Source organism: Kwoniella europaea, chromosome 1, assembly GCF_036810445.1.
Source record: "Kwoniella europaea PYCC6329 chromosome 1, complete sequence".
In the NCBI taxonomy this organism is placed as follows: Eukaryota; Fungi; Basidiomycota; class Tremellomycetes; order Tremellales; family Cryptococcaceae; genus Kwoniella; species Kwoniella europaea.
Window position 1 is genome coordinate 2,608,296 of NC_089487.1, and position 22,144 is coordinate 2,630,439.

The window sequence follows — 22,144 nt, forward strand, 5'->3', positions numbered from 1 at the left end:
GATCCACTTGCAAAGTGTCCACATCCTGTGAATGTACCCGTATAAATACAATGCATAAACCAAATGATCATAGTTAAGGTTAAGCATCACGTTTAAGCGGTCTCGACTTGGAGCTATTTGTAACAGACCCAACAAGTCAGTCGACCATGCTCTCAGAAGCCTAAAGCAGACAACTCACAAGGTCAGAGTCCCCAGCGTCTTGGATGGACATAACACCGACTCTGTAGAGTTTACCGGCGGCGGTACCGAGATCAACGTTTGAACCGTCGTAGTGGTGAACGTTGGTTTTTGACCTGAAACAATTCATATGATACGAATGAGCATTGTATTATTTAAAGAAAGTAGTTTGCACTGTATCGCAAGATAGTTTGAAGTGTGATAGAAAGGGATGGTTTAACTCACAACATAGCGTAGTATTCGAGCTCGGATTTTCGGATGGGGGGGCAGTTCTTGGAGATCAAGATGAGCTTGGCTAATGATTGGCAATTGATTGATGTACACCCGGTATCGATAGATTGGTGTTGGTATTGGTGTCAGGATAATGCCGATGTCCATCCAAGAACGCATCATGGGATGGTCAGTAGGAAGTGAGTATGCGGAAAATTCGACATTCGATGAACGATTAAAGGTAGAGCAATAGAACAAAAAAGATTACACAAAATCGTCAGCAAGGAGAACCTTCTCAGCCTTATGGGCTCCAGTCTCCGACCTTTGAGAGCGCCTCTCTCGCCCAGACCTCTACGTCTTTGGATGGACAGGTTCACTCACATTTACCGCTTGTAACCGAGGGTGTACTATTATTTGGAAATAATACTATCAGTTATCATTCCTATTATTCTCATGATCATTCCCTTCTTTCTCTAAATCTTTCGTCTATCGTATCCTATTCATTCCTCTTCTTCTCCCCGTCTCCTTGTCTACACTCGGTTTGAAGCAAGACTATGAACCCACCTTTCCAGACTTGACAACAAGTTGTAATCTAGTGTTGATAGATTCGGAAGCTTTGGCAGACTTGGATTTCTTGACGGGAGCCATCTTGTCTCTGCTTTTTTTGTTGGTTTATACGGGTAAAAGTGAGAAGGTTTTTTGAAGGATGGAGAAGAAAGAAGATTTCGTTGGTTTGATGAAATGTTGAATTTGTCTGGTAGTGAGCACGAGCACGAGGGTAGAGAGGGGAGGGGTCGTGAGTGGGTACAAAGTTGAAATTTGTCGCTTTGGTGGCAGTTTCGCTGGGCGGCGTTTTATTCGCGGCAATTTGGATTCATGTGGCATCTGCCGAAGAGTGACGGAACCTTTTTTCCCCGAGATTAGAAGGATGATGTTGTTGGAAATATTGGACACATAGATGCATACGATGATTATAACCCAGTTGCCGCTCACCACGAAGCAACAAGTGACATATAGCACCGAACCAATCACTAGAACAAGCACATAGCGGACACTTCACACCATATAGCTCAGCAACATCGTAATCTCCAGGCAAGCTCACCTCGATAAATACGCTTTACGTCTCTTCACCTTGACATTCTTCCACACAAGTTGTCCAACTAAAGCACAATGGCATCAGCAACAGTCATAGGACTGAGTCTCCTCGGAGCCGGTCTAGCAGGGAGAGTGGGATATCAGATGTTCAGAGCGTCCGCAAGTGGGGCAGATAAATTTCTGAGAGGCGGTTTCAAGGCGAAGATGGATAAAGCCGAGGCACTACAGGTGTTGGGATTGAGGTGAGTGACTTATTCCTTTTTCAGGTTTGGCCTAGTCATTCAATATCAAGATAATCATATAGAATCAAGTCTCAAGGAGGCTGTCGTCTATCTCCTTCAAATATCTTAGATGAAGAAGTTGTATGGACCATTCTGACATGCTGTGATTTCTACCGTAGAGACCCAATAACGTCCAATCGACTGAAAGATGCCCATAGACGATTGATGTTGGCGAACCATCCTGATAGAGGTGGATCACCTTATTTGGCGGGGAAAGTGAACGAAGCGAAAGCTTTGTTAGAGTGAGTCACAAGTTCAACTATACATGGTAACATTTGAAGCGACACTGACTATATTTTCTCCCTCCTTGATCCCTTAAATCACCATCTTCATATCATGTGAACGCTTGATCGGATCAACAGCAAGGAAGCTCGAAGGTAGTCTTAGTATGTATGGAGATCGACTTCGGCTGGGCTGGAATGGAAGGAATGGAAAAGACCAGTAGGGCTAGGTCGGCTGGAGCAGGACGACGTATATTCATTGTATAATCATAGGATCATTTGGGCATCGATATATAGTATCATCATGACATTCAAAGCATGCACTTCTCATTTTTGGGATGTTCATTTGTTCAGTCTCCTTCAGCTTCGTTTGATGACATATCCTTCCAGTGTACCGACGGTCCGATGCATTCGTGACCAGGTGACAATCCGCAATTGACAATTCGCCTCCACTTCGATCATGTCTAAGTCGAATCCAAAATATTGAAATTTCCTTCCTCTTGTTCTCGCTCTTCTATCAGTTCATATACCATCAATCACCCCAGTCTCTTCTCTCTCTCTCTCCATCCACCATGTCCATCCACTCCGACCCCGACGCATCCGAATCCCAACTATACTCCGACCTTCCCGCACCACTTCACCTCCCCCCATCAGAGCTACTAGAACACTATGAGCCCAATGTTCTCGCTCCTTTGGTGAGATGCTCGAAACTCCCCTTTCGACACTTAACATCGCTTTATGAGACCCACATCACTCACACACCTATGATGCTCGCCGAGGAATTCTCAAGAGCTCAGATAGCAAGAGTATCAGATTTCTCTACTTCCTCTGAGGAACGGGGTGTTTACTGGATGACCCCTAGCTCTGGCTCTAGCTCTAAAGGAAATGGAAAAGGAAAGGAGGCGGTCAGAGTTAATCATCCAGACGATGATTGTTCATCCCACTCGGCCGACGAGCTTATAACTTACTACCGGCCACCATCCAACACGAAAGACAGGTTACCTCCAAGCCCTACTGCACCAAATCGTGATTCAGTTTTAGTTCGAGGAAATCTGATCGCCCAATTCGCTTCTCCCAATGCCAAATCCCTTGCGGACGCTGCGGAGCTCATATCGCCCTATGTAGATGGAATAGATCTGAACTGTGGATGTCCCCAACGATGGGCATATAATGAGGGAATAGGATGTGCACTGTTGAGGAAACCGGAATTGGTAAGGGATATGGTCAGAGGAGTGAGGCAGAGGATGGGTTGGGGTTGGAGTGTTAGTATAAAAATTAGGATAGATCCTGATCAGAAGTGAGTCCATTCTACCGTCTACACTCTACACTCTACACTCTACACCCCACATTTGACAAAAGTAGAATGTGCAGTTGAGTTTAGCCATAGGTGATATATGATGAATTTACCATGAGTTCTTTGTGCTGATTTGTTGTACCTACTAGACAAACCGAAACACTCATTCGTAATGCACTTTCAGCCGGTATATCTTATCTATCAATACACGGTCGTACGCGCCATCAACCATCTACCGACCCCGTCAACCTAGAAGGAATCAAATTCGCAGTGGAAACTGTCAAAGGCGAAGTACCATGTACGGGTAATGGGGATATATGGAGTTATGAGGATGTGGTGACTATGAGGGAAAAGACAGGTGTCAAAGGTGTGATGGCTGCTAGAGGATTATTAGCCAAGTGAGTACAAGCGTTCAATCTCTCAGATGTTTTCTTCTCACATAACCCATGCTGTGCCTAATAGGGGAACTGTCAATCTGTACCTATGCTAATGTTGGTATGATTTTATAGCCCCGCTCTATTTTGTAATTACCCCTCGACGCCCTCTCACGCCGTATCGCAATTTATCTCCTTGTCAACCTCCTACGGTCTGATCTTCCCCTTGTTCCACCGTCATTTGGCATACATGCTTGAAAGTGATTTCTCAAGGAACGAAAAGTCTGGTTCAACTGTCTGAGTAGTAGTACCGCTGCGATTGATTGGTTGGAAAGTAGAGGATTGGATTGGAGGAAGGATAGAAGTACGATTTGGGACGCTAGGAGGGGAAGGGGAGTTTTGAGCACTGTATAGCAATTCGATCGATCATGCTGTTGAAATCTGGGCAGTACTCGCGAGATCTTATCCAATCATTAAAGTATGTACCTGTTGTTGTAAATTAGATATAAATATGTAGACAGTTTGATCAAGGCACATTATCCGAAGGAAGGAATAATAGACAACTAGACATGAATATAATGTATAATGCATATTAATCAGAGCATAACCTAAATCGTATATATGGCACTGGTATCGATATGGATGATAAGGACCGGAAAAGAACGAAATTGTACAAATGAATGAATGAAACGCCAAAAATGTCCAAAATCGAAAGCAAAGACGCAGATGAGCAACTATCAGAGCATCTTGATCAATTCACCGACTTTAGGTCCATTGGCCAATACTTTAGCGTCTACTCCATTCAATCCTTGGTCTTTCGATTTCGAGAGCATCTCATCCCACCATGGGTAAAGGAGATCACGGGCAATGAGTTTGAACCATGGTGTGAAAGAGTTGTCTAAAGAGAGCAATGCATCAGCATGAGCATCGGCATCGGGAAAAAGGTTGATGATGAAATTTGCAAGGCAGCTGTATATATATATATATGATGTATCGGAATTGAGAACTGATTCTGGGTGAGGTGGATAGATATTACTCACCGGAATCTGAGAACATAGCCTCCAATTCATCTTTCGATACATACTTGGCATCGCTCACTTCGTTCGGATTCAAGTTCAGGTCGACATCAATGGTGGAGAAGAGGATATAGTCGACTATAATAGACAAACCTCATATCAGCTCAAGTCCCTCATGTGTGAGGTTATGTGACAGGTGTGATTCGAGAGGAAAGGGGTTCGTTACTGACTCTCGTGTTCACCCCATAGTCCATCACTAGGTGCCAAATAATGTATCTTAGTCAGGTAAATGAAATCTTCAGATTTCAATTGAGAGGACGGTATACCGAGCTCCTGAGGGAGTTTTCGGATAGCTGCTGATTTGACACCTATCAATTTCGATTGAAATTGATGCACAAGTCAGCGATCGTATCTCTTAGTCCACATATTATTGAGGTCTTCTTCCTTAAAGTCAGGTCTGGTGACGAGAACTCACCTGACTGATTCTCCTCTACCAACTCAGCTTTGATACTCAGAGGATGGGAACAACAAGTATTAGTCCACATCGAGGGGAAAGTGATCTTCTCATCGGCTCGTTTCTGTAATAACAATCTACCGTCTGTAGGTCTGAAGAGGAAGACTGAGAATGCTCGATGGAGGAGACCAGTATTTATATTGGACATCAGATGGCCTACACCAAAGAGTGAGTAGTCAGTATTCATCACATTGCGTTGAGGAGGGAGACATTTCAGGGAGGAGATTAACTCACACGTCTTCTTACTGTCCTCTCCATAGGCTTTATCATTCTCATCCACCAATATACATCTCTCTTCCATCAACCTCACCTGCTCTTCGTCATAGGTATCTAGACTGATCGTGTTGGTGGTGGAAGGGAGGGAAGGAGGGATGGTCTCGGTGACGGCGGTGGCCATTTTAATGACGAGTGGGTATGAGTCTGTAAAGAGCGTGTGTGTAAGTGAGAGAGACGGGGGTTGGGGGCCTTGGGAAGATCAGATGGATAATTACAAGATAGAGTACGTGGTAAGGTAGGTTGAATTTCTGAATTCTTTGATTCTGACTTTTATCAACAACATCGTTCGACGAATTCCTGCAAAGACGCGCTTCAGTGGGTGATAGGAATACTTCCGTTATCATGGCACACATATGTATGACGTGTAACTCTTCCTTATCAAACAGTTTTGTTGGCTCCACCGACGTCATAAGGTCCGTTCCGTTGTTATCAGTAACAAGTGTGAGTCAGAGTAACTTTGCAAGTGAGAGTGACCAGTTGCAATACACAGCGTGATTGATGGGTATGAGGTCAGAGATAAGGAGGAAGATTTCCACACTGCGCAAACCATCAAGGTATATATGGGCACATGCATTTTGTGGGGTTTCCATCTTGACTCTACCTTTCACTTCGCACGAAGAAATACGAAAAATTGCCCAAAGATAGAACTAGGCAAAACAACTTTCGATTTTAAGACAAGACAAGTAACATTGATTCTAAAGAATATGTCCTCAGCTCTTAACGAGTGAGTGGCGTTCCTCTCATGGGTTTATCACTCGACATCCGACGGACAGTAGTCTGCATTGAATATGCTGATCTCTTTGGCCTGTAACATAGTACTTCCGTTCACCCAACAGGTGCTCAAGGCGTAGCACCAGGTATCCAAAATGTGCGTTGAGCCCTTGTAATCCACTGTGACTTTCTGATACTACTAGATACATCTGTCTAACGAGGGGTATTCTAGGTATCAACCTCTTCTACCGCTCAATCCGACGACGTGTTTGCGACAGGCGGTCAACTAAGTGGACACTCAGGTGTACCCACTGAAAGTGGTTACGAACATACCATCTCGAAAGATGCAAAGGATGTGGTAGAGGGTAAACCGGGTGTTATCGAATCTACCGAGTTGGCTCCGTTGGGTGATGAGAAGGTAGCTGCCGATCGTGAGTATCGTCCTCTCAGCGATCATGAAACAATTCAGAGCCTCTACCCGTCTACTACGCAAGATACACATGCCCAATTTCCGCTTTCATCACAAAGCAGAGCTGACCTTGCTTCATGATGCGCTTCCGTAGCCGGTTTGATCTCCCAGGCTACTAGCCTAGCGAAAGATGCTTACAACGCTGTTGTCGGAGAGAAATAGATAGCGAGTCAAGATCAAATCCAGATTGTAGCTTATAGTCCAACTCCCGAGATGTATTTTAGACGAATACAAATCAGCCACGATGCTGTATTTCCACATTGCGCGAAGCAAAATCCCGTACCATAGACTAAAGCGGGATTAGAAGCCAGAGTCATCGACTTACAATAGATCATATGAACAAGTCAAGGTCATAAGATCAGTGTGTGGGTGTACGACTACCACAACTCTGTATGAGGTGTCAGGCACTCCTGTCTGGATTATCTCTATTTGCATGTATGCAGATGTAGAGTTAGATGGTCTTCCTTCGATTGGCATAGTCTTTCACACGATGAGTCAATATGAGGTCACTCTGTAAAATGTCATATGGAATGGAATGGAAGGATTCTGCACAAAAGAGAAAGATGTATGTAGGCCATACGCCATGATGATAGTATACTCAGATACTCGCAGTTGGGGATCCACTCCATGGCTGAAGACTGATGATATATAAGACTACCTGATTTGACGCTGTCTAGGTCTTCTTCCTCTCTTGTTCCATACAATCCAGATAAAATATCTGAATATATATATCAATATCTTGACAACTCAATCTGACAATGTCTTCACCTCTTAACGAGTAAGTATACCCCACCACCTTCTCTGATCCTTGCGCAACCGTCGACTAACTGGATTTGGTGACGTAGCACTTCAATGCTTCCTACTGGTGCCCAAGGTTCTCAACCCGGTATCCAAAATGTGAGCGAGACTCTACCTTATCTCGTCTCAAGCTGAAAGCGTTTCCGTTTGGGTGCTAAGACATCAACCTCTTCAACCGGTCGAAGAGAAGACCAATTCGCTACCTCGGCCAATATGTCTGGTCATTCAGGTGCAGCCATGGAAAGCGGGTACGACCGTAGCCATGGTCATGGTCATAGACGCGAACATGACCATGAGCCTGGACAACCTCACAATCCATTTAAACACCCTCATGATTCCTGTGAGGCCGAACCTGGATTGATCGAATCGACCGATTTGGCTCCTTTAAACCATGAAGTTGTTGCTGCTGATCGTGAGTGAAACGGTACTCGTAATCTCTCATCTGAGCTACATCTTCCTCTAGTCATCATGATTCGGTGATTCCGGTATCGGCCATCACCCAAAACAATCAGATCTACTGTAATTCTGATTATTCGCTTCGTTTTGCTTCCACACAAGATCGCATAGAACAGCTGACACCTTGCTGTGATGATCAATAGACCCAATGAACAAAGGTCAACAACAATCGCAAACTTCCCGAATGAGCAAGAACATGTAAACACAGGAGTCTGATAAATTACCCCTTACTTGTCCTAGTGCATCGATGTTTTCTGGTAGCAACTGAATGAAAGCAAATGGTAAAAGTAGTAATCGATCGTGTATCAGATTTATAGTGATTGATGGTTATAAGAAATAAAATGAAAATGCACGTGTCTTCAATTTGAAAGTACAGTACTTTGTTGATCGCCGATCAGTCCATTGATACTATCGACCAAAGCAAGTAGCTAATGATCATCAAAGCATGAGGTGCTGCAAAGAAAGAGATGAAGTATTGAAGAGAGTCATCCTCCATTGCTTGATCGGTTGAAAGCTGGGGTATCAGGGCGCAAGCGATTAAGGGAACCGAATGGATTTACGCTATAACCGGATCAAATATCAAATCAATCCACCATCAATGACATCAAAGGAGTCACTGAACAAGCCTGCACATTCAATTCATTTCGATACATACAATCAAGAGAGGACATACGATCACTCTATCAATTATCACACATACATACTTTCTTGATCATCACCTCGAGCTGGAATACATACATATACAGAGCTGCTAAGTTGACGATACATACATCCACGACATCATCGACTTGACCTGATCAGTATGAGATCCCTTTGTCTTTTTCTCGGAGTAGCTTCGGTCTTACCTACAGTCCTATCATGGGGAGCAGCAGGTACGTAGTCATCCTAATTCTCGCTATTATACCAGCAGTCACTCGGACACTGATCACTGTGGTACCCGAATAGGCCATGAGATGGTAGCTACCATCGCTCAAATCCACTTACACCCATCTACCCGTCAGAAACTCTGCGACATCTTACCTGCCGAGGCGAACTGTCATCTGGCTCCTATAGCCGCTTGGGCTGATCAGGTTAGGAATAGGTATAGGAATACTGCGCCAATGCATTATATCAATGGTGAGTGTATCTAAATCGAAATACGTTTAACAACTTGTACACAATCCCCATCAATGCTGTGATTCCAGTCATCATACACCTACTTTCATTATTAGCTACATGCGTCAAACTCGATGCTAATGACCTCTTGGATCTTGGATAAAGGTATCGATGACTTCCCACCTGAAAGATGTGCGTTCGGCGAACATGGATGGGCCAACGAAGATGTTAATGTAGTCACTGCGATCCAAAATTTCACCAGAACCATCATGGATGGTAAAGCCGGAAGAGAGAGTGATATACCGTTGAGGTTCTTGGTTCATTTCGTAGGGGATATGCATCAACCCTTGCATCTGACAGGGAGAGATAAAGGTGGGAATGGAGGTGAGTGTGGGGCTTTACATCATGGGATCTTTTCATATATACCATTTCGCATTTGCAAGGTATTTCTTTGTGGTTGAGAGAATAAGCTGATGAATCTGGATGAACATAGCTCAATTCAGATTTGAAGGACGACAACGAAAGTGAGTGTAAAATGGCTCTCAGTGTCTTACTTCTCGATGATCAAGCTAATTCATTCATTTTCACTCTATAGCCTTCATTCAGTTTGGGATGGTGGAATCATCACTAAGAATATAAGAGAGCTGTCCAATTATACCAGTCCTCTACCAAGGTGACTCTGTGCATGTTTATATGTCACATCCGATATTCATACTGACTCCCTCTTTTGTATTGATTTTAGCAAACAAATCGAGTCCAACCTCCTCGGAGCGATATTCGACCCCTACGTCCGCTGGATAGTCTGGGAAGGTATCCGAGAATGGTGGCGTCCAAACTTGGAATCATGGTTGGAATGTCCCCTTGAAGGAGATCCATTCCCCCATTCAATCCATACCGACATCCCACCTTCTACTCCAGCACTGATCAAAGAATATTTCAGGACAGCTTCATCAATCGTCCTTTCCCTTCTTCCAGGATCTCTCTCTGCTCTGACAGAAGTGAGATACCCTATACCTACAAGGGAAACAGAGGGATTCGAAGATCAAGCTATAGCCTTACATCCAACTAACCTCAAACTCAAGGGTGTGAACCAGACTACCTTCCCCGCATGTCCTTATACTTGGTCTAAAGATATTCATTCGCTGAATTGTGAGATTGCCTGGCCTAAGGAATATAAGAATAACGATCATCCACTCATAGAGTTAGATACGGATAAATACCTAGGTGAAATTGGTAGACAGAAAGTGGTAGAGAGGCTGTTAGCGATGGCTGGGTTGAGGTTGGCCAAGATCTTGAATGAAGCGCTGGCTGAAGAAGGTCAGTTGGTGGGAAATGGTCTGTATTTTGATTATTGAGTCGGTCATCTTGAGATGTAGCTGTACAAGTCGGAATCACTCTTTGTCTGTTCTTGTCTTTTGTCTTTTGTCTAGTGGTAAGAAAGTATGTCAGTCCGTAGGTTCCTAGTCATATGTTCTGTTTTGATGATGTATACAACATCAAGACGTCTTGGTCGTTTGTCAATTTCAATTCACAAGAGCCATCCATGCTTTCTTGACTGGATGAGGATCAACATTTTCTCGCCCTTGCTGATAGATTAGCTGCTCCCCGTGGCACTGTCCAATTGTGTTCGGTCTCGATGTCGTTCTTTTGGAAGCACACTCTTTGTGAAATGGAGTCCATTTTGCTCTGCGATGGGATATGGTTATCCGAATTAAGTGCACTAAGCTACAGGTTGTAAGTGACAGACGAGATGCATGGATCCATGAATCACCTCGGCGTCCCCCGTCGACTTGTGCCTTAACATGCGGTGGTAACGTGGTGAAACTACCAATTCCCCAAAAAGGATATTTTGTATTTCGTTATCACAAGAAGTTGAGCTTACTCAGCACCTTTATTTTTCCTTTGTTTTAGCTTTCAGCAAGTATGCCTGTGCGGTTACTCATTGCGGTGAACGGGCAAGTTACGCTTAGTCTCATGGTACGAAATCTTAAAATTGGTAGTACAACATTACAAACCCATATGGGCTCATCTACTCAATTTTGTAATACGTACTTGGTTTCGGTCATGTTACATTCCATCATACACTTCTGTCATAGAACATTTCTGGATTCTCATCCACTCGCAATCTCAACCATCGTCATTCCTCGTCCTAACATACATACTAGATAGATCCAAGTACAGATTCAAAAGAAAGCATCCGAAACCCATCGGGGATCACCATATCAAGTCTGGAACGGGAACTCGTCTACACTTTTCCTCTTCTGGCGCTTTCGCTTTCGCCACCTCGAGTCGAACAGATCCACTCTGTCACACGTTCATTCGCCCATTTTGGTTATCATCAATAACACAGACATCGTATCATTCACTCATTTTATCTGGTCAATTGCTTCTTCATCACTGCACATCAATTTAAAGTCATTGTGAACAGTCATTTGACGTGAACGCTTCTCAGCTATCATATGGCCACTGATTGGTGGTCATCGTACAGTCCAGTCTTTTCAACCTTCATTGACTGTGCATCGCGTCATCGTCAATACACTTCCACTCAGTACACGACAGTTTCCAAACCCCTTGAACCCATCTGATATAGTATTTCAATACCTGCAGCAACAATGGAGAGCGTCTTATCACCCAACACTTCTGCGTTTCTCAACTACCTCGACACCTTCTCGGCCGACAATTCGTCCACAGCTGGTAAAGATGCATTAGCCAATCCTACCTCACTTCCACCTTCGGCCTTCTTCAACAATATGCCTGTACCGGGAAGGGATACGCCCGAGGACACCCCACCATCAGCGAAGGAACCTTCAGCCTCGCCAGATAAGCTCGACAGAGCGTTATCCCTATCTGACGAGTCAGACGAAGAAGACAGTCCAGAGAGGCAACTGAACAGTAATAGAAGAGTCAGTGGATCAGGTGCGAATAAGAGAAAGGTCGGACAAACCACGAGGAATAGGAACAACTCGATTGAAGATGATGATGAAGAAGGTCAGTTGTGTTCTTCATTTTCCTTCTCGTGCATCTTTTGTAAGTGTGAGAATAATCTCAAGTTGACATCTTCGACCCGGTAGATTCCGATTCAGAGGTTTCCGGACACGAGGACAAGAGGATGCACAATAACGATAAACCCACCAAGTCCTCGGGAAAGAAAGGTGGACGGAAGTCGAATGGTGGAGAAGGTAAAGAACCGAATAAAGCTGCGAGAAGAAAAGAACAGAATAGAGCTGCTCAAAAAGCTTTCAGGGAAAGACGTGAGGCGAGGGTGAAAGATGTGAGCGACTCATCCACATCATTCCTATTCACCTCACGCTGATGTTTCCATCGCGGTCGTCCCATAGCTTGAAGCGAAGGTTGCCGAACTGGAAGCTAAATCGTACGGAGCATCGGTTGAGAACGAAAACCTTCGAGGTATCTTGAAGCGATTGCAAGAAGAGAACATCTCGCTCAAGCAATCCGCATTCACCTTCTCGATGCCTGTCAATGGTAATAGCAGCACAACCAACAACAGCAACAACAATAGCACTTCGCCATTCGCCATACCCCGACCTCAAACTGCTAAACCGCCTACCCCACCCCTCAGCTCAGTTGATGAAGGTCTGAAGAGCATCAATGATGTCACTGCTCCTCAACTCAATAACAATGGTCGATACGTTGATTCTCCAGAATCGTTGGTCTCGATGAACAGCAATAATGGCAACACTACCGATAGCAGTAGCCAGCAGCAGCAGCCTCAACCTGATCTGCTACAATCGAACGCTTTCAACGCGTTCTTGTTTGGTAATAACATCAATGCCAATACCACTACCGACAACAGCATCAATCGACCTAACGCTAATCCAGTCCAGTCTCGAAGCGACTCACTATCAAGCAGTCAACTTCAGTCATTCGGCACAAGCTCCAGCTCTTCAGTAGCTCCTTCATCGCCCTCCAATCAATCTGATATCAACGCGTTATGGGCTTCTCTATACCCTCAAGGTGTTGAAGCATTGTTGCAAGATCAGTCTCAAGGAAACAAGAATGATAACAACCAACAAGTTGCATCCGCATTGTATGGCAATAACGTCAACCCTACTCCGTTCACCATGCTCAACTCTCAACCTGCTTTGATGTCATTCGCCGATGCTGGTGAATCCATGTGGGACCCTCTCGGTCTTCTCGGCGCCAATCCTGTTAATAGTCTGCCTCAATCTACCCAGGCACCACAACAGCAGCAGCAGCAGCTATCTCAAGCTCAGGTTCAACCCGTCCAATCTGTTCAACCCGTTCAAAGTCAACCTCAAGTCAACGACTTCAACAGGTTTGCATTCCGAGATCCGACTTCTGAAGTCGCAGCTGTGACCGATCCTATGAACAACTGGAATGAAATCACCGATAACAGCGTCAATGAATTCTTGGCTTCTTTGACTGGAAGTGGAAACAATAATAACAATTTGGATACGGACATGAATCAAGACGACGCTTTCAACGTGCAATTGCAACAGATATTCGGTGGTAATTCACCATCGCAATTGTTCAACCTTACCAACTCGGCCCAACCATCTTCGTCCGGCGGCAATAATCCATTCAGCCCGACTAACTACTTGAACATGTCACCTTCACCCTTACAATCGCAATCTCAATCACAACCAGAGTCCAACGCCCAATCGCCTCAATCAAGTGTATCTGTCAACGATCGATCATCCTACGATTCACCACAATCTGTTTCCTCTTCATCCGCTTCGTCGCACCCTTCAACGTCTAGTGCATCGGCTGCACCTGTGAAAGCTCAAGCTTCACACTTCGCAAGCTGTATGATGGGCGGTAATAGATCGTTATCACCTGGTATCAGTACATTCGGTCCACCGAAGTCCGCTTCGGAGATTGTACATGTAGTAGATACCGATGGGAAGATCGTTAAACCCAGTGATCTGTGGTTGAGATTCGGCATGAAACATGACGTGAGTTCAGTCGCAGCACACACATGTATGATTGCTTATTTGCTGATCCTGATTTTTCTTGTACATAATAGCATGTTGTCGACCACTTGATGATTGATGATCTATGTGATCAAATGCGATCTAAAGCGACATGTAATGATAGTGAGTCGACTTGTGTTCTTTCTTTGTTCCTATCGGCCTTGTACCCTCTCTGAGTGTACCGTTATTCTTTAATGTGTTAGGTACGGGACGTATGGAAATAACGGTTAAAGATGCGGAACAGATGTTCAAGTGGGAAGGAGGAAATGATCATCAAGCTAGAATAGAGAGGATGAAAAATCGTGTGACGAATGATTAGTGCATTATTACTTAGCGCTAGGGAAAAAAACCAAAAAATTCACAAAAGCAAGATAAAATGATAATGTGAAATCACATTGATTGTTATAGATTGATGGATAACTTCCTGGGTTCATACGATTCCATATTTTGTACAATAATTTCAATTTTTGTTCCTCTTTTGACTATATGATTTATGCGTTGATTGATTGTATATTTTCGAAATCGAATGGTATATCGTATCTTATCAGTTAAATTAGACTCTCCTCTCAATTGTTCTGGGTTGATACGGATAGATACCTTCATCCCTTATCAGGGTAGGTAGAGGAGAAATGGACGAAGATTATGTGACTATGATGTACTCGTAAAATCTGCTACACTGGACTCTTGTCCAAACGTAAAGAAGGCTATGGATATACTCTGGGTTTGTGAGCATGCAGCTAGTACGACATGTGAAAGTGGCACTAATGCTGGTGCGATGAATTGATGGGATGATGGTGAGTGATGACAGTGGGTCCGTGAGTATGATGGATGGTGATGACGTGTGGGACGACAGTCGAGTCAACCAATGTACCAGCATACTACTTCTGTGTGATATCGTCCTAGGTTCTTCCTCTTCCTTCTTTCTCCCTGCTTGATATCCCTCATGAATACTTCACCTTGTCTGGACTAGAGACTCCTCTGATCACCTTCAGGTGATACCTCATACCTGGTACTACGCCACTCAGCCTCGGCATCATGACAGACTATCCAGCCAAGATCAGACCTATTATACCCTCCTCTGCCTCTCATCCCGCCCCATTAGGCGAGTCTAATACAAACCTCTACTCATACGACCCGAAAGATATGATCGTCGACATCAACTCGATGGACCCTCCTCCTCTTTCGCCGAAGGTTGCTCTTACCGACAAAAGTACCGCAGGAAAACCCAAGTCCAAGGAAGAATACGAGGATTCCAAAGAAGACCAAGATCCATCTTCACCCTTATCCGAAATCAACGAAGAAGACCTCGCACATCTCCCTCCCCTACAGATCTTCCGTCCTTTCACAAGCAATATCATCCCTCTTCCCTGTGTTGCCGATGTCAATGAACCTCAAAAGCCTTCATCTCGACCTCAACGCCAAGAAGACAAGGAGAACCAACCTTACCAATCTTCTTTCACCTTACAACAAATCAAGAGTGGCGGTGTACAACCCAATCCGATCTTTCCCCACGTTCAGAATTCCCTTGTGGCTGGTGGCTCTTTTCTTCGACCCTTACCCCAAACAAGGTCACTTTCGCATCGAGCGTACAAGCTGGTCTGAACGGTAAGGAGATCTTCGTCAGAGAGCGATCTCGAACCTCTCTTGGAGTTGTGGTGAAAGGAGAGAAATCCTGCTTGGATTGGCCCTGGAAAGATGACGAGGAGGATGAGGTCGTTGAGGACGGCCAAGGTAAAACAGGTGAAGGTGATCGATCGCTGTTTTCAACTTATCTCACGTCAGCGCAAAATTCACAGGAGGTGGGTGAAGCTGCTTCATCGGAAAAGGTGAAAGAAGTCATCGACGGTGCTCAACCCTCGCAACCACCAGCAGAAGAAGGTGATCAAAATGCTGCTACTATGGCGGAAATTGACAATCAAGGAACCGAAGGGGCTTCTCGAAACGTTCCTCATATCACGACCGGTACGACTCGTACTCTAGCTCTCCCAGCACCACCCATGAGAACATCTGTCCTTCAAAGACTTGCGATGCCACGGTCAAATAGTGTACCTACCACTGATCTCATCAGACATCGCATACTCAACGACAATCCCTCCACTGCACCAGCACATCACGTCAGCTTACCTACAACTAATGTGATAATCCACCCCAAACCCGTCGTACAGCCCGGTACTCACGTTCAAGTATCTTCATCTTCCAATCCGTCCACACGATCAACTTCAGCAGCGTGGGCACATCCCATCGGGATTTCTGCTACCACGGAGGCATCATCCTCCACTCAGCAGCTGCCACTCCCTCAACAAGGTTATCAGTTTCCCATCCCTCCGCCAGCCGCTGCTCAGGAGAACGAGGGAGACCGAGAACCTCAAGTTATTGTTCTTCGAAGACTCCTTCAAGCTCAGGAGATCATTGAGTCGCTTCAAGATAGGGTGAGAGAGGTGGAGATGGAAAGAGATTGGTGTTGGGCGAGTTTGTTTTGGACTAACAATGTAAGCAAAACACCTTTCCATGCCACGCGGTGGCGGTGAAGCAGTTCAGGCCACATGCTAATGATTCATGAGTTGATAGGTCGCCGACAAGCTCGTTCCTCAACATTTGTTTTGGCATATCTCGAACACCTTCGCCAAGTTGTGTGGAAGATATATCGATGGTCCACCAATCATGACTACTGACAACTTACAACCACTTTCACCCTCAATCTATACGTTACTCCACGAGCTCGCCAACGCTGTAGGCAGTCCTCCACCAAGCTTTCACGCCTTGGCTACATGTCCAAAGTTAGAATCCATCTTTTACAGAAGTCTCAGAGTGCTCATGAGGGGTTACGATCCGCTCACACCCGTGAAATTCGATAATCAAGATTTGAATGAGGAACAAGAGGTGACTATACCAGTTGATAAACCGATAGAATTCTTCCAACCTCCTGACGCCCTGTGGACATTCGTTTATATTGGTGAACCAAACCTTTATATTCCTCTGCTGAACGCTATCAAAACTTCCCTCTGGGCCTGTCCTGATACAAGAAGGGGAATTAGCTTGTTATTGCTTTTAGGGAGATTGCAAGGTGGAAAGATGTCTTTGGGTGTACGTAATAGACCTTGGGCGAGGAATTTAGGTTTGTACTTGGAACAGAATGGATGTAGTTTACCTTCCTCGCCTTCTTTGAACTCCGCCACTACCACTGGAACTAGACCTTTTAGACCAGTATTTGGGAAAGTTGATGAAGAAGAGATTAAAGGAGCGGTGAAATTCGTTCGACAAACGAGAATTCAGGAGAATGCGAAAAGGAAGACTGAACAGAGGATGGTATATCACGTAGGGGAAATTGGGAATAAGAGGAAGAGCGATGTGGATGTCATTCAAACCAAGGGGAAAGGCAAGGGAAGCGGGAAGGGGAAGGGCAAAGCGAAACAAGAGGAAGAGGACGAAGATGAGGAGTATGGTGGCGTTGGGGATGGTTCGAAATCGAAAAGTAAGAAAAGGAGATTGTGATTTTTCTTCCTACGATCACATCCAGGTGGTTATACATGACATGATCATCTTTCATGACTATCCCGATCGCCATGATGTCTGTAGTGAAGGTTATTTCAATTGTGTATAAACTTGATCATTTTCGTTCTTTCTTCTTTCGTTTAGATCATTATCCAGCATTTTGACAATCACGATTTGGATTTACAGTAACATCATCTCCTTTCCTAAATCATCACAATACAGTACAAGTTCATGTTTCCTTCTTTCCTCGAAGTCGTGTTGTATTTCGATTTTTAAATCAAGTCAACAAGTCGGTAGTCAAAAAGAGTCCAAAAAAAGTCAAAAGATTCAAGCGAGATGTATGAACAGATGTCACATGTCCAATAACATCTTCGAGCATGATAGAGGACGTACAATTGTAAATTTGCCGTGTTGCATATACAGTACTGTATTGTGGTATTACAATTCCAATCTTGAATGGGATGTACAGAAGGCAAGAAGAAAATGAAACGAGATATTTACTCATGCAGGGTGAAAGTAATAATTTGACATCTGTATATACAGGATAACTTGCGAAGTAAATACTGATATTGCATGCTTGATGATACAGTATCTACGGTATTGCAAGTGCAAGGTGCAAGATAAGATGTTTAGGATGTATTAATGTACAATACGATTAAGAGAATCCTAAATTGGCTAATCTCTTCAAAACTTTACCACCGACCGTTCCTCCTCCACTAGGCTCGAGTAATTGAGATCTTTCCCATAGTCCCTATATTGAACACACAATTTAAATAATTGTATCAGCGTTACTTTCAAAAATTTAAATCAAGAAAAGTAATACGTATGATGAACAGTATATACGTAGAGGTATGTAGAGATGATCAAAACTCACATCTTCATTCGTGATGATCATTGTATCTTCTATAATCTTCCTAAACGGATCAACCACTTCACCTCTGACGATCGGTCCCCTAATCTGACATTCTAAAATGATATTCAAAATTTCACCCATCTTGTAAAATTTATCCCATTGAATCTCAACTTTATCCTTATCTATCCTCGTATGAGTTTTGGTTCCGTACTGTTTAACCACTTCTACCACCCTCTTATCTTCCTTCCTAACATTTTGTAATCTATTAACCAATCCTAGGATATTGGTTAACAAAGGGATGGAAGCTCTTCCATTTGATATATCAGCTTGTAATGCCCTTCTGTAATGGACGTATCCACCTCTTGGATCCATCAATTTCAAATGAGATTGATAATCTTTTTCTAACGCAGGTGAAATGGCTACTAATGATTGAGTGATAGACAGACGGTGAACACTCGTTTCTCTCATTCCTGATATGACCGCGTAGAGGGAATCGTAATTGTTCAAACGACGGAGTTGATGGGCAATCATGATGAATCGCTCGATTGTACGTGCACGATGTTTTGGTTTAGGATGAGAAAGGATTATGGTAGATACCCTATACCATACGAAAAGCAGACTTAGTATATTCCACAGTTCCATTCGAGATGTGTTGTAGAACTTCGAACTTACCATCTAGAAATATGATTGAAGAACATTATGGCTTTACCTACTGGTCCATCAGTCTCTTTCCCAAGATCATGTCGAAGTACATCTCTGGGCTATGATCCAGACCAACCATCCTATCAGTCACCCCGCATTCTTGGTAACGTTAAAATTACTCACTCTAATGGCAGTAAACAAAGCCCACTGCATCTTGGTCAACTCAACAGCAAAACTTCTAGGATCCATATTCACCACCACATTAAACGCCTGGGCCCATTTGTGGAATCCCATCTCATCCGTTACATGAGTATGAGAGTTGGTTCTCGAGTCTTTCTGATTGTTACCACCATCAGAGTTGGTATTGGATTTACTATTCTCCATAGGTAAACTAGAAGTCGATACTGATCTGGTTGAAGTTGAATGATGATTAGGTACATCATGCGTATCTTTAGAGAAAGGAGTATGGGGAGGTTCGTCTTCCAGCAATATACCTTTTTCTATAGACGAATCCGTAAATTCGTATAATACCTCTGTATCAATTACTAATTCCGTATTGGTAGAATCTGAAAGTATCGATGCGGATGATTTCGCATTGGCATTGGTATTTTGTACTGACCACGATTGATCCAGATCTACCACTTCAGATAAAGAATGTTCGACCATTATCAGTTCTCCTGTCAGATGAGCCATGAACGTATGGTGTAAGATGAATGCGAGTATCTCTTTGAATATGATCTGCGTGGAAGGGTCCTGTAGATCCCCTGGATAACGGGTAGTCCAATCTACCAGAGCTCCAGTCATCCTGATATGCCAGCGTCAGCAAATCCTCTCCTTTGATCATACTTCCACTCACTTCATCATTGTCCAATTTTTCACATCCTTCGATACTTGATACCCTTCCACCTCTTTCAGCCGAGCTAGGAACTCCTGCATCAAATCCTTAGGTTCCATGAAACGGCGAAAGGTCATTGCGAAAGATCGTACGAATGGTTCATCTTTGGGGGAGAAAACGTCAGGCTAATTGCCATCAATGTTGCAAGGTGATATGACTCACCTTGAGACGATACTATAGCTGCGAACAGTCGATTCAGCAGGTCCTCAGCAGTTAACCATATTGGCGCGTCTCTGGTATGGTTTGCAGAACATATCAGCATCCGTCACGAAATGAGAGCACATGACAAGGGATTGATCACTCAATACTCACAGCTGTACTCCGCTCTGCGTTATCACCCTCTCCTGCACTCCACCTTTCTTGCCTTCTCCATTCGGTGTAGGTTCAAATTTGATTACTTGCTTTTCTTTCTTATCCTTATTTTCCTGTTCTATGTCTAAGCTCGAACGGCCAGGTAGTGGTGGTGGTCCTTTCGTCACCCAATTCAAACTACTTCCACTGGATCTATGATCCGACATACCATCTGGATCTTGATCCCGATCGGCAGGAGTCATGTTAAATCCTCCTCGTTGATGCCACATCAATTTGGTATTTTCCGATGAAGACGCATCACTATCTATAGGTGAGGACAGTGCTTCCAATGTTGCAGATGCTAATGCAGGTGAAGGTGGTGGATGTTGGGGGATCGTAAGTGTAGAAGCATTCAATCTACGTTGTTGTCGACCTGATAGAAGTAGCAGCGTTTTTGATTTAGTGTGACTTATCTCATAACGACGCACCGCACGGTCGTCAAGGAATCAAGGGAAAACCGGACTAGTCAAGACTCACGCTGTCGCTGTTCCAACTTGTATATAAGCCATCTAAGTGCATTGCGCATCTTTGATTTACCTTCCGATGTCTGGGTCGTAACTTCTATCAGACCGACATTGAAAGGTTCACCAATCGAATTACCATGATGGGCATCCACCTCTAAATGTGTATTGGGGTCGGATTTACATGCTAAGATAACGATGGGGATTCCTGATGGTGATAATCGTTCTAGATTCGGAGTGAGACACAAAGATCAGTGATTGATCGAGATTGCTATCATCCTCATGTTGTTTTTTATTGATCAAACTTTAATATATTTGATCCGCCACTAGGCAATCAATCCATCAATTTGACTCACCTAACGCTTCGCTGATCCCAAATAATGTATCGCTTCTACCTGCATCATAGCAAAATATCACACCTGCGACGTCCGGTACACCTTCTGGCCAAACTTGATCCAGTTTCGATGCAGGTGCAAGGTTGAGAGCGTGCATGTTCATCTCTAGAAATTCAACTTTCCAAGGTTGCTTTAATTTACCACCAGGCTGTATCTGAGAATAACACGAGATGACTACAGGGATCCCAATGACGATTAGTACGCTAGAGATAGTATTCATTCGAATTCGGCGTGTACTCACTTGTATGTCCACCAGCTGAGTGTGTTTTCAAAGGATGAGACATCCCCCATGTCCTCAACGCACGAGCTATCACGGTCGTCTTCCCGACCTTTTCATGTCCCAGTACGGCTATTGCATAATCCGCATTGACAGGTGATGATGTCTACAACAACTCCTATAAGCTTAATGAAAGATTAGGAACAATATTATATGACTTACCGATGATCCACTTAAGTTAGGTTTTGGAGTTTTATCCATATCTTTCTCTTCTCCTTCTTCCTGCGTTTCATCTAATGGAATCTGTTTAGATAAAGTTGATCTCCTCGTCCTCAGCTTCCTCGTCCCACTTCCACTCCCACTCCCACTCGCATTATCATTCAGATCCTGATATTCTGCTGGAGGGAACCTTGCGCTTGACGGTGATGATTTTGATGAGGTAGATTCGGGATAATCCATCATGGTCGATCTCATTTTCTTCATAGCTTCTTGATCCATTGTAGACAGCTTCAAACGGGCAGATTGTAAGAGCGATGCTTGTTCTGGTCCTTGACCTTGACCATGTGATGTAGATGCGGTCGTGGGTGGTGTCATTGAATCAATCGATGATGAATTGGCGAGACGACTGCGTGAGGTGCTGCTTCCTGAAATTGACATGTTGATGAGTTTACTCCTAGTTCCAGTCTAGTTACAAGGGGGAAGAGCTAACGGGATAGTATGACTGAGGATATACGAAGTGGACGAGGAGTGGAGGGATAATGACTGAGGGCTTGAAACACCGAGAAGGACCGGTTCCTGTTGCGTGTATTAAACAGCTGGACAGGTGTCTGAGCGTGATGGATCCGGGATTGTTCTCACCGAGGTGCAGTTGTATGTCGAAGATTGGATGTGTCTGG

General features: G+C 44.1%; 10 protein-coding genes across 10 annotated transcripts; 7 read left to right on the forward strand and 3 right to left on the reverse strand.

The window, feature by feature from the left end:
- Positions 1-92: 92 nt before the first annotated feature.
- Positions 93-1,035, reverse strand: V865_000973 (uncharacterized protein; the record flags this gene model as incomplete). The annotated part of the gene is made up of 5 exons (XM_066224800.1): positions 93-113; positions 179-293; positions 403-472; positions 785-794; positions 952-1,035. 5 exons carry the CDS (start codon positions 1,033-1,035, stop codon positions 93-95), a joined length of 300 nt encoding a protein of 99 aa, XP_066080897.1.
- Positions 1,036-1,557: 522 nt separating this feature from the next.
- Positions 1,558-2,009, forward strand: V865_000974 (uncharacterized protein; the record flags this gene model as incomplete). The annotated part of the gene is made up of 2 exons (XM_066224801.1): positions 1,558-1,724; positions 1,883-2,009. 2 exons carry the CDS (start codon positions 1,558-1,560, stop codon positions 2,007-2,009), a joined length of 294 nt encoding a protein of 97 aa, XP_066080898.1.
- A 547-nt stretch (positions 2,010-2,556) lies between these two features.
- V865_000975 (uncharacterized protein) lies at positions 2,557-4,066 on the forward strand (the record flags this gene model as incomplete). The annotated part of the gene is made up of 4 exons (XM_066224802.1): positions 2,557-3,281; positions 3,428-3,676; positions 3,788-3,880; positions 3,958-4,066. The coding sequence occupies 4 exons, from the start codon at positions 2,557-2,559 to the stop codon at positions 4,064-4,066; spliced, it is 1,176 nt and encodes a 391-aa protein (XP_066080899.1).
- A 323-nt stretch (positions 4,067-4,389) lies between these two features.
- On the reverse strand, positions 4,390-5,579 carry V865_000976 (isopentenyl-diphosphate delta-isomerase; the record flags this gene model as incomplete). The annotated part of the gene is made up of 5 exons (XM_066224803.1): positions 4,390-4,550; positions 4,693-4,806; positions 4,899-5,036; positions 5,144-5,338; positions 5,417-5,579. 5 exons carry the CDS (start codon positions 5,577-5,579, stop codon positions 4,390-4,392), a joined length of 771 nt encoding a protein of 256 aa, XP_066080900.1.
- A 583-nt stretch (positions 5,580-6,162) lies between these two features.
- V865_000977 (uncharacterized protein) lies at positions 6,163-6,800 on the forward strand (the record flags this gene model as incomplete). Its single annotated transcript, XM_066224804.1, has 4 exons — positions 6,163-6,182; positions 6,275-6,326; positions 6,402-6,600; positions 6,733-6,800. The coding sequence occupies 4 exons, from the start codon at positions 6,163-6,165 to the stop codon at positions 6,798-6,800; spliced, it is 339 nt and encodes a 112-aa protein (XP_066080901.1).
- A 596-nt stretch (positions 6,801-7,396) lies between these two features.
- Positions 7,397-8,094, forward strand: V865_000978 (uncharacterized protein; the record flags this gene model as incomplete). The annotated part of the gene is made up of 4 exons (XM_066224805.1): positions 7,397-7,416; positions 7,484-7,535; positions 7,596-7,848; positions 8,036-8,094. The coding sequence occupies 4 exons, from the start codon at positions 7,397-7,399 to the stop codon at positions 8,092-8,094; spliced, it is 384 nt and encodes a 127-aa protein (XP_066080902.1).
- A 600-nt stretch (positions 8,095-8,694) lies between these two features.
- On the forward strand, positions 8,695-10,342 carry V865_000979 (uncharacterized protein; the record flags this gene model as incomplete). Its single annotated transcript, XM_066224806.1, has 6 exons — positions 8,695-8,764; positions 8,838-9,008; positions 9,153-9,371; positions 9,481-9,511; positions 9,583-9,660; positions 9,730-10,342. The coding sequence occupies 6 exons, from the start codon at positions 8,695-8,697 to the stop codon at positions 10,340-10,342; spliced, it is 1,182 nt and encodes a 393-aa protein (XP_066080903.1).
- Positions 10,343-11,599: 1,257 nt separating this feature from the next.
- Positions 11,600-14,261, forward strand: V865_000980 (uncharacterized protein; the record flags this gene model as incomplete). Its single annotated transcript, XM_066224807.1, has 5 exons — positions 11,600-11,975; positions 12,059-12,258; positions 12,326-13,924; positions 13,996-14,065; positions 14,146-14,261. The coding sequence occupies 5 exons, from the start codon at positions 11,600-11,602 to the stop codon at positions 14,259-14,261; spliced, it is 2,361 nt and encodes a 786-aa protein (XP_066080904.1).
- A 716-nt stretch (positions 14,262-14,977) lies between these two features.
- Positions 14,978-17,434, forward strand: V865_000981 (uncharacterized protein; the record flags this gene model as incomplete). The annotated part of the gene is made up of 3 exons (XM_066224808.1): positions 14,978-15,476; positions 15,536-16,431; positions 16,511-17,434. 3 exons carry the CDS (start codon positions 14,978-14,980, stop codon positions 17,432-17,434), a joined length of 2,319 nt encoding a protein of 772 aa, XP_066080905.1.
- A 655-nt stretch (positions 17,435-18,089) lies between these two features.
- Positions 18,090-21,905, reverse strand: V865_000982 (uncharacterized protein; the record flags this gene model as incomplete). Its single annotated transcript, XM_066224809.1, has 12 exons — positions 18,090-18,185; positions 18,309-18,464; positions 18,516-18,885; positions 18,960-19,048; positions 19,113-19,734; positions 19,786-19,927; positions 19,987-20,057; positions 20,137-20,548; positions 20,653-20,862; positions 20,993-21,205; positions 21,273-21,414; positions 21,471-21,905. The coding sequence occupies 12 exons, from the start codon at positions 21,903-21,905 to the stop codon at positions 18,090-18,092; spliced, it is 2,958 nt and encodes a 985-aa protein (XP_066080906.1).
- Positions 21,906-22,144: the final 239 nt, after the last annotated feature.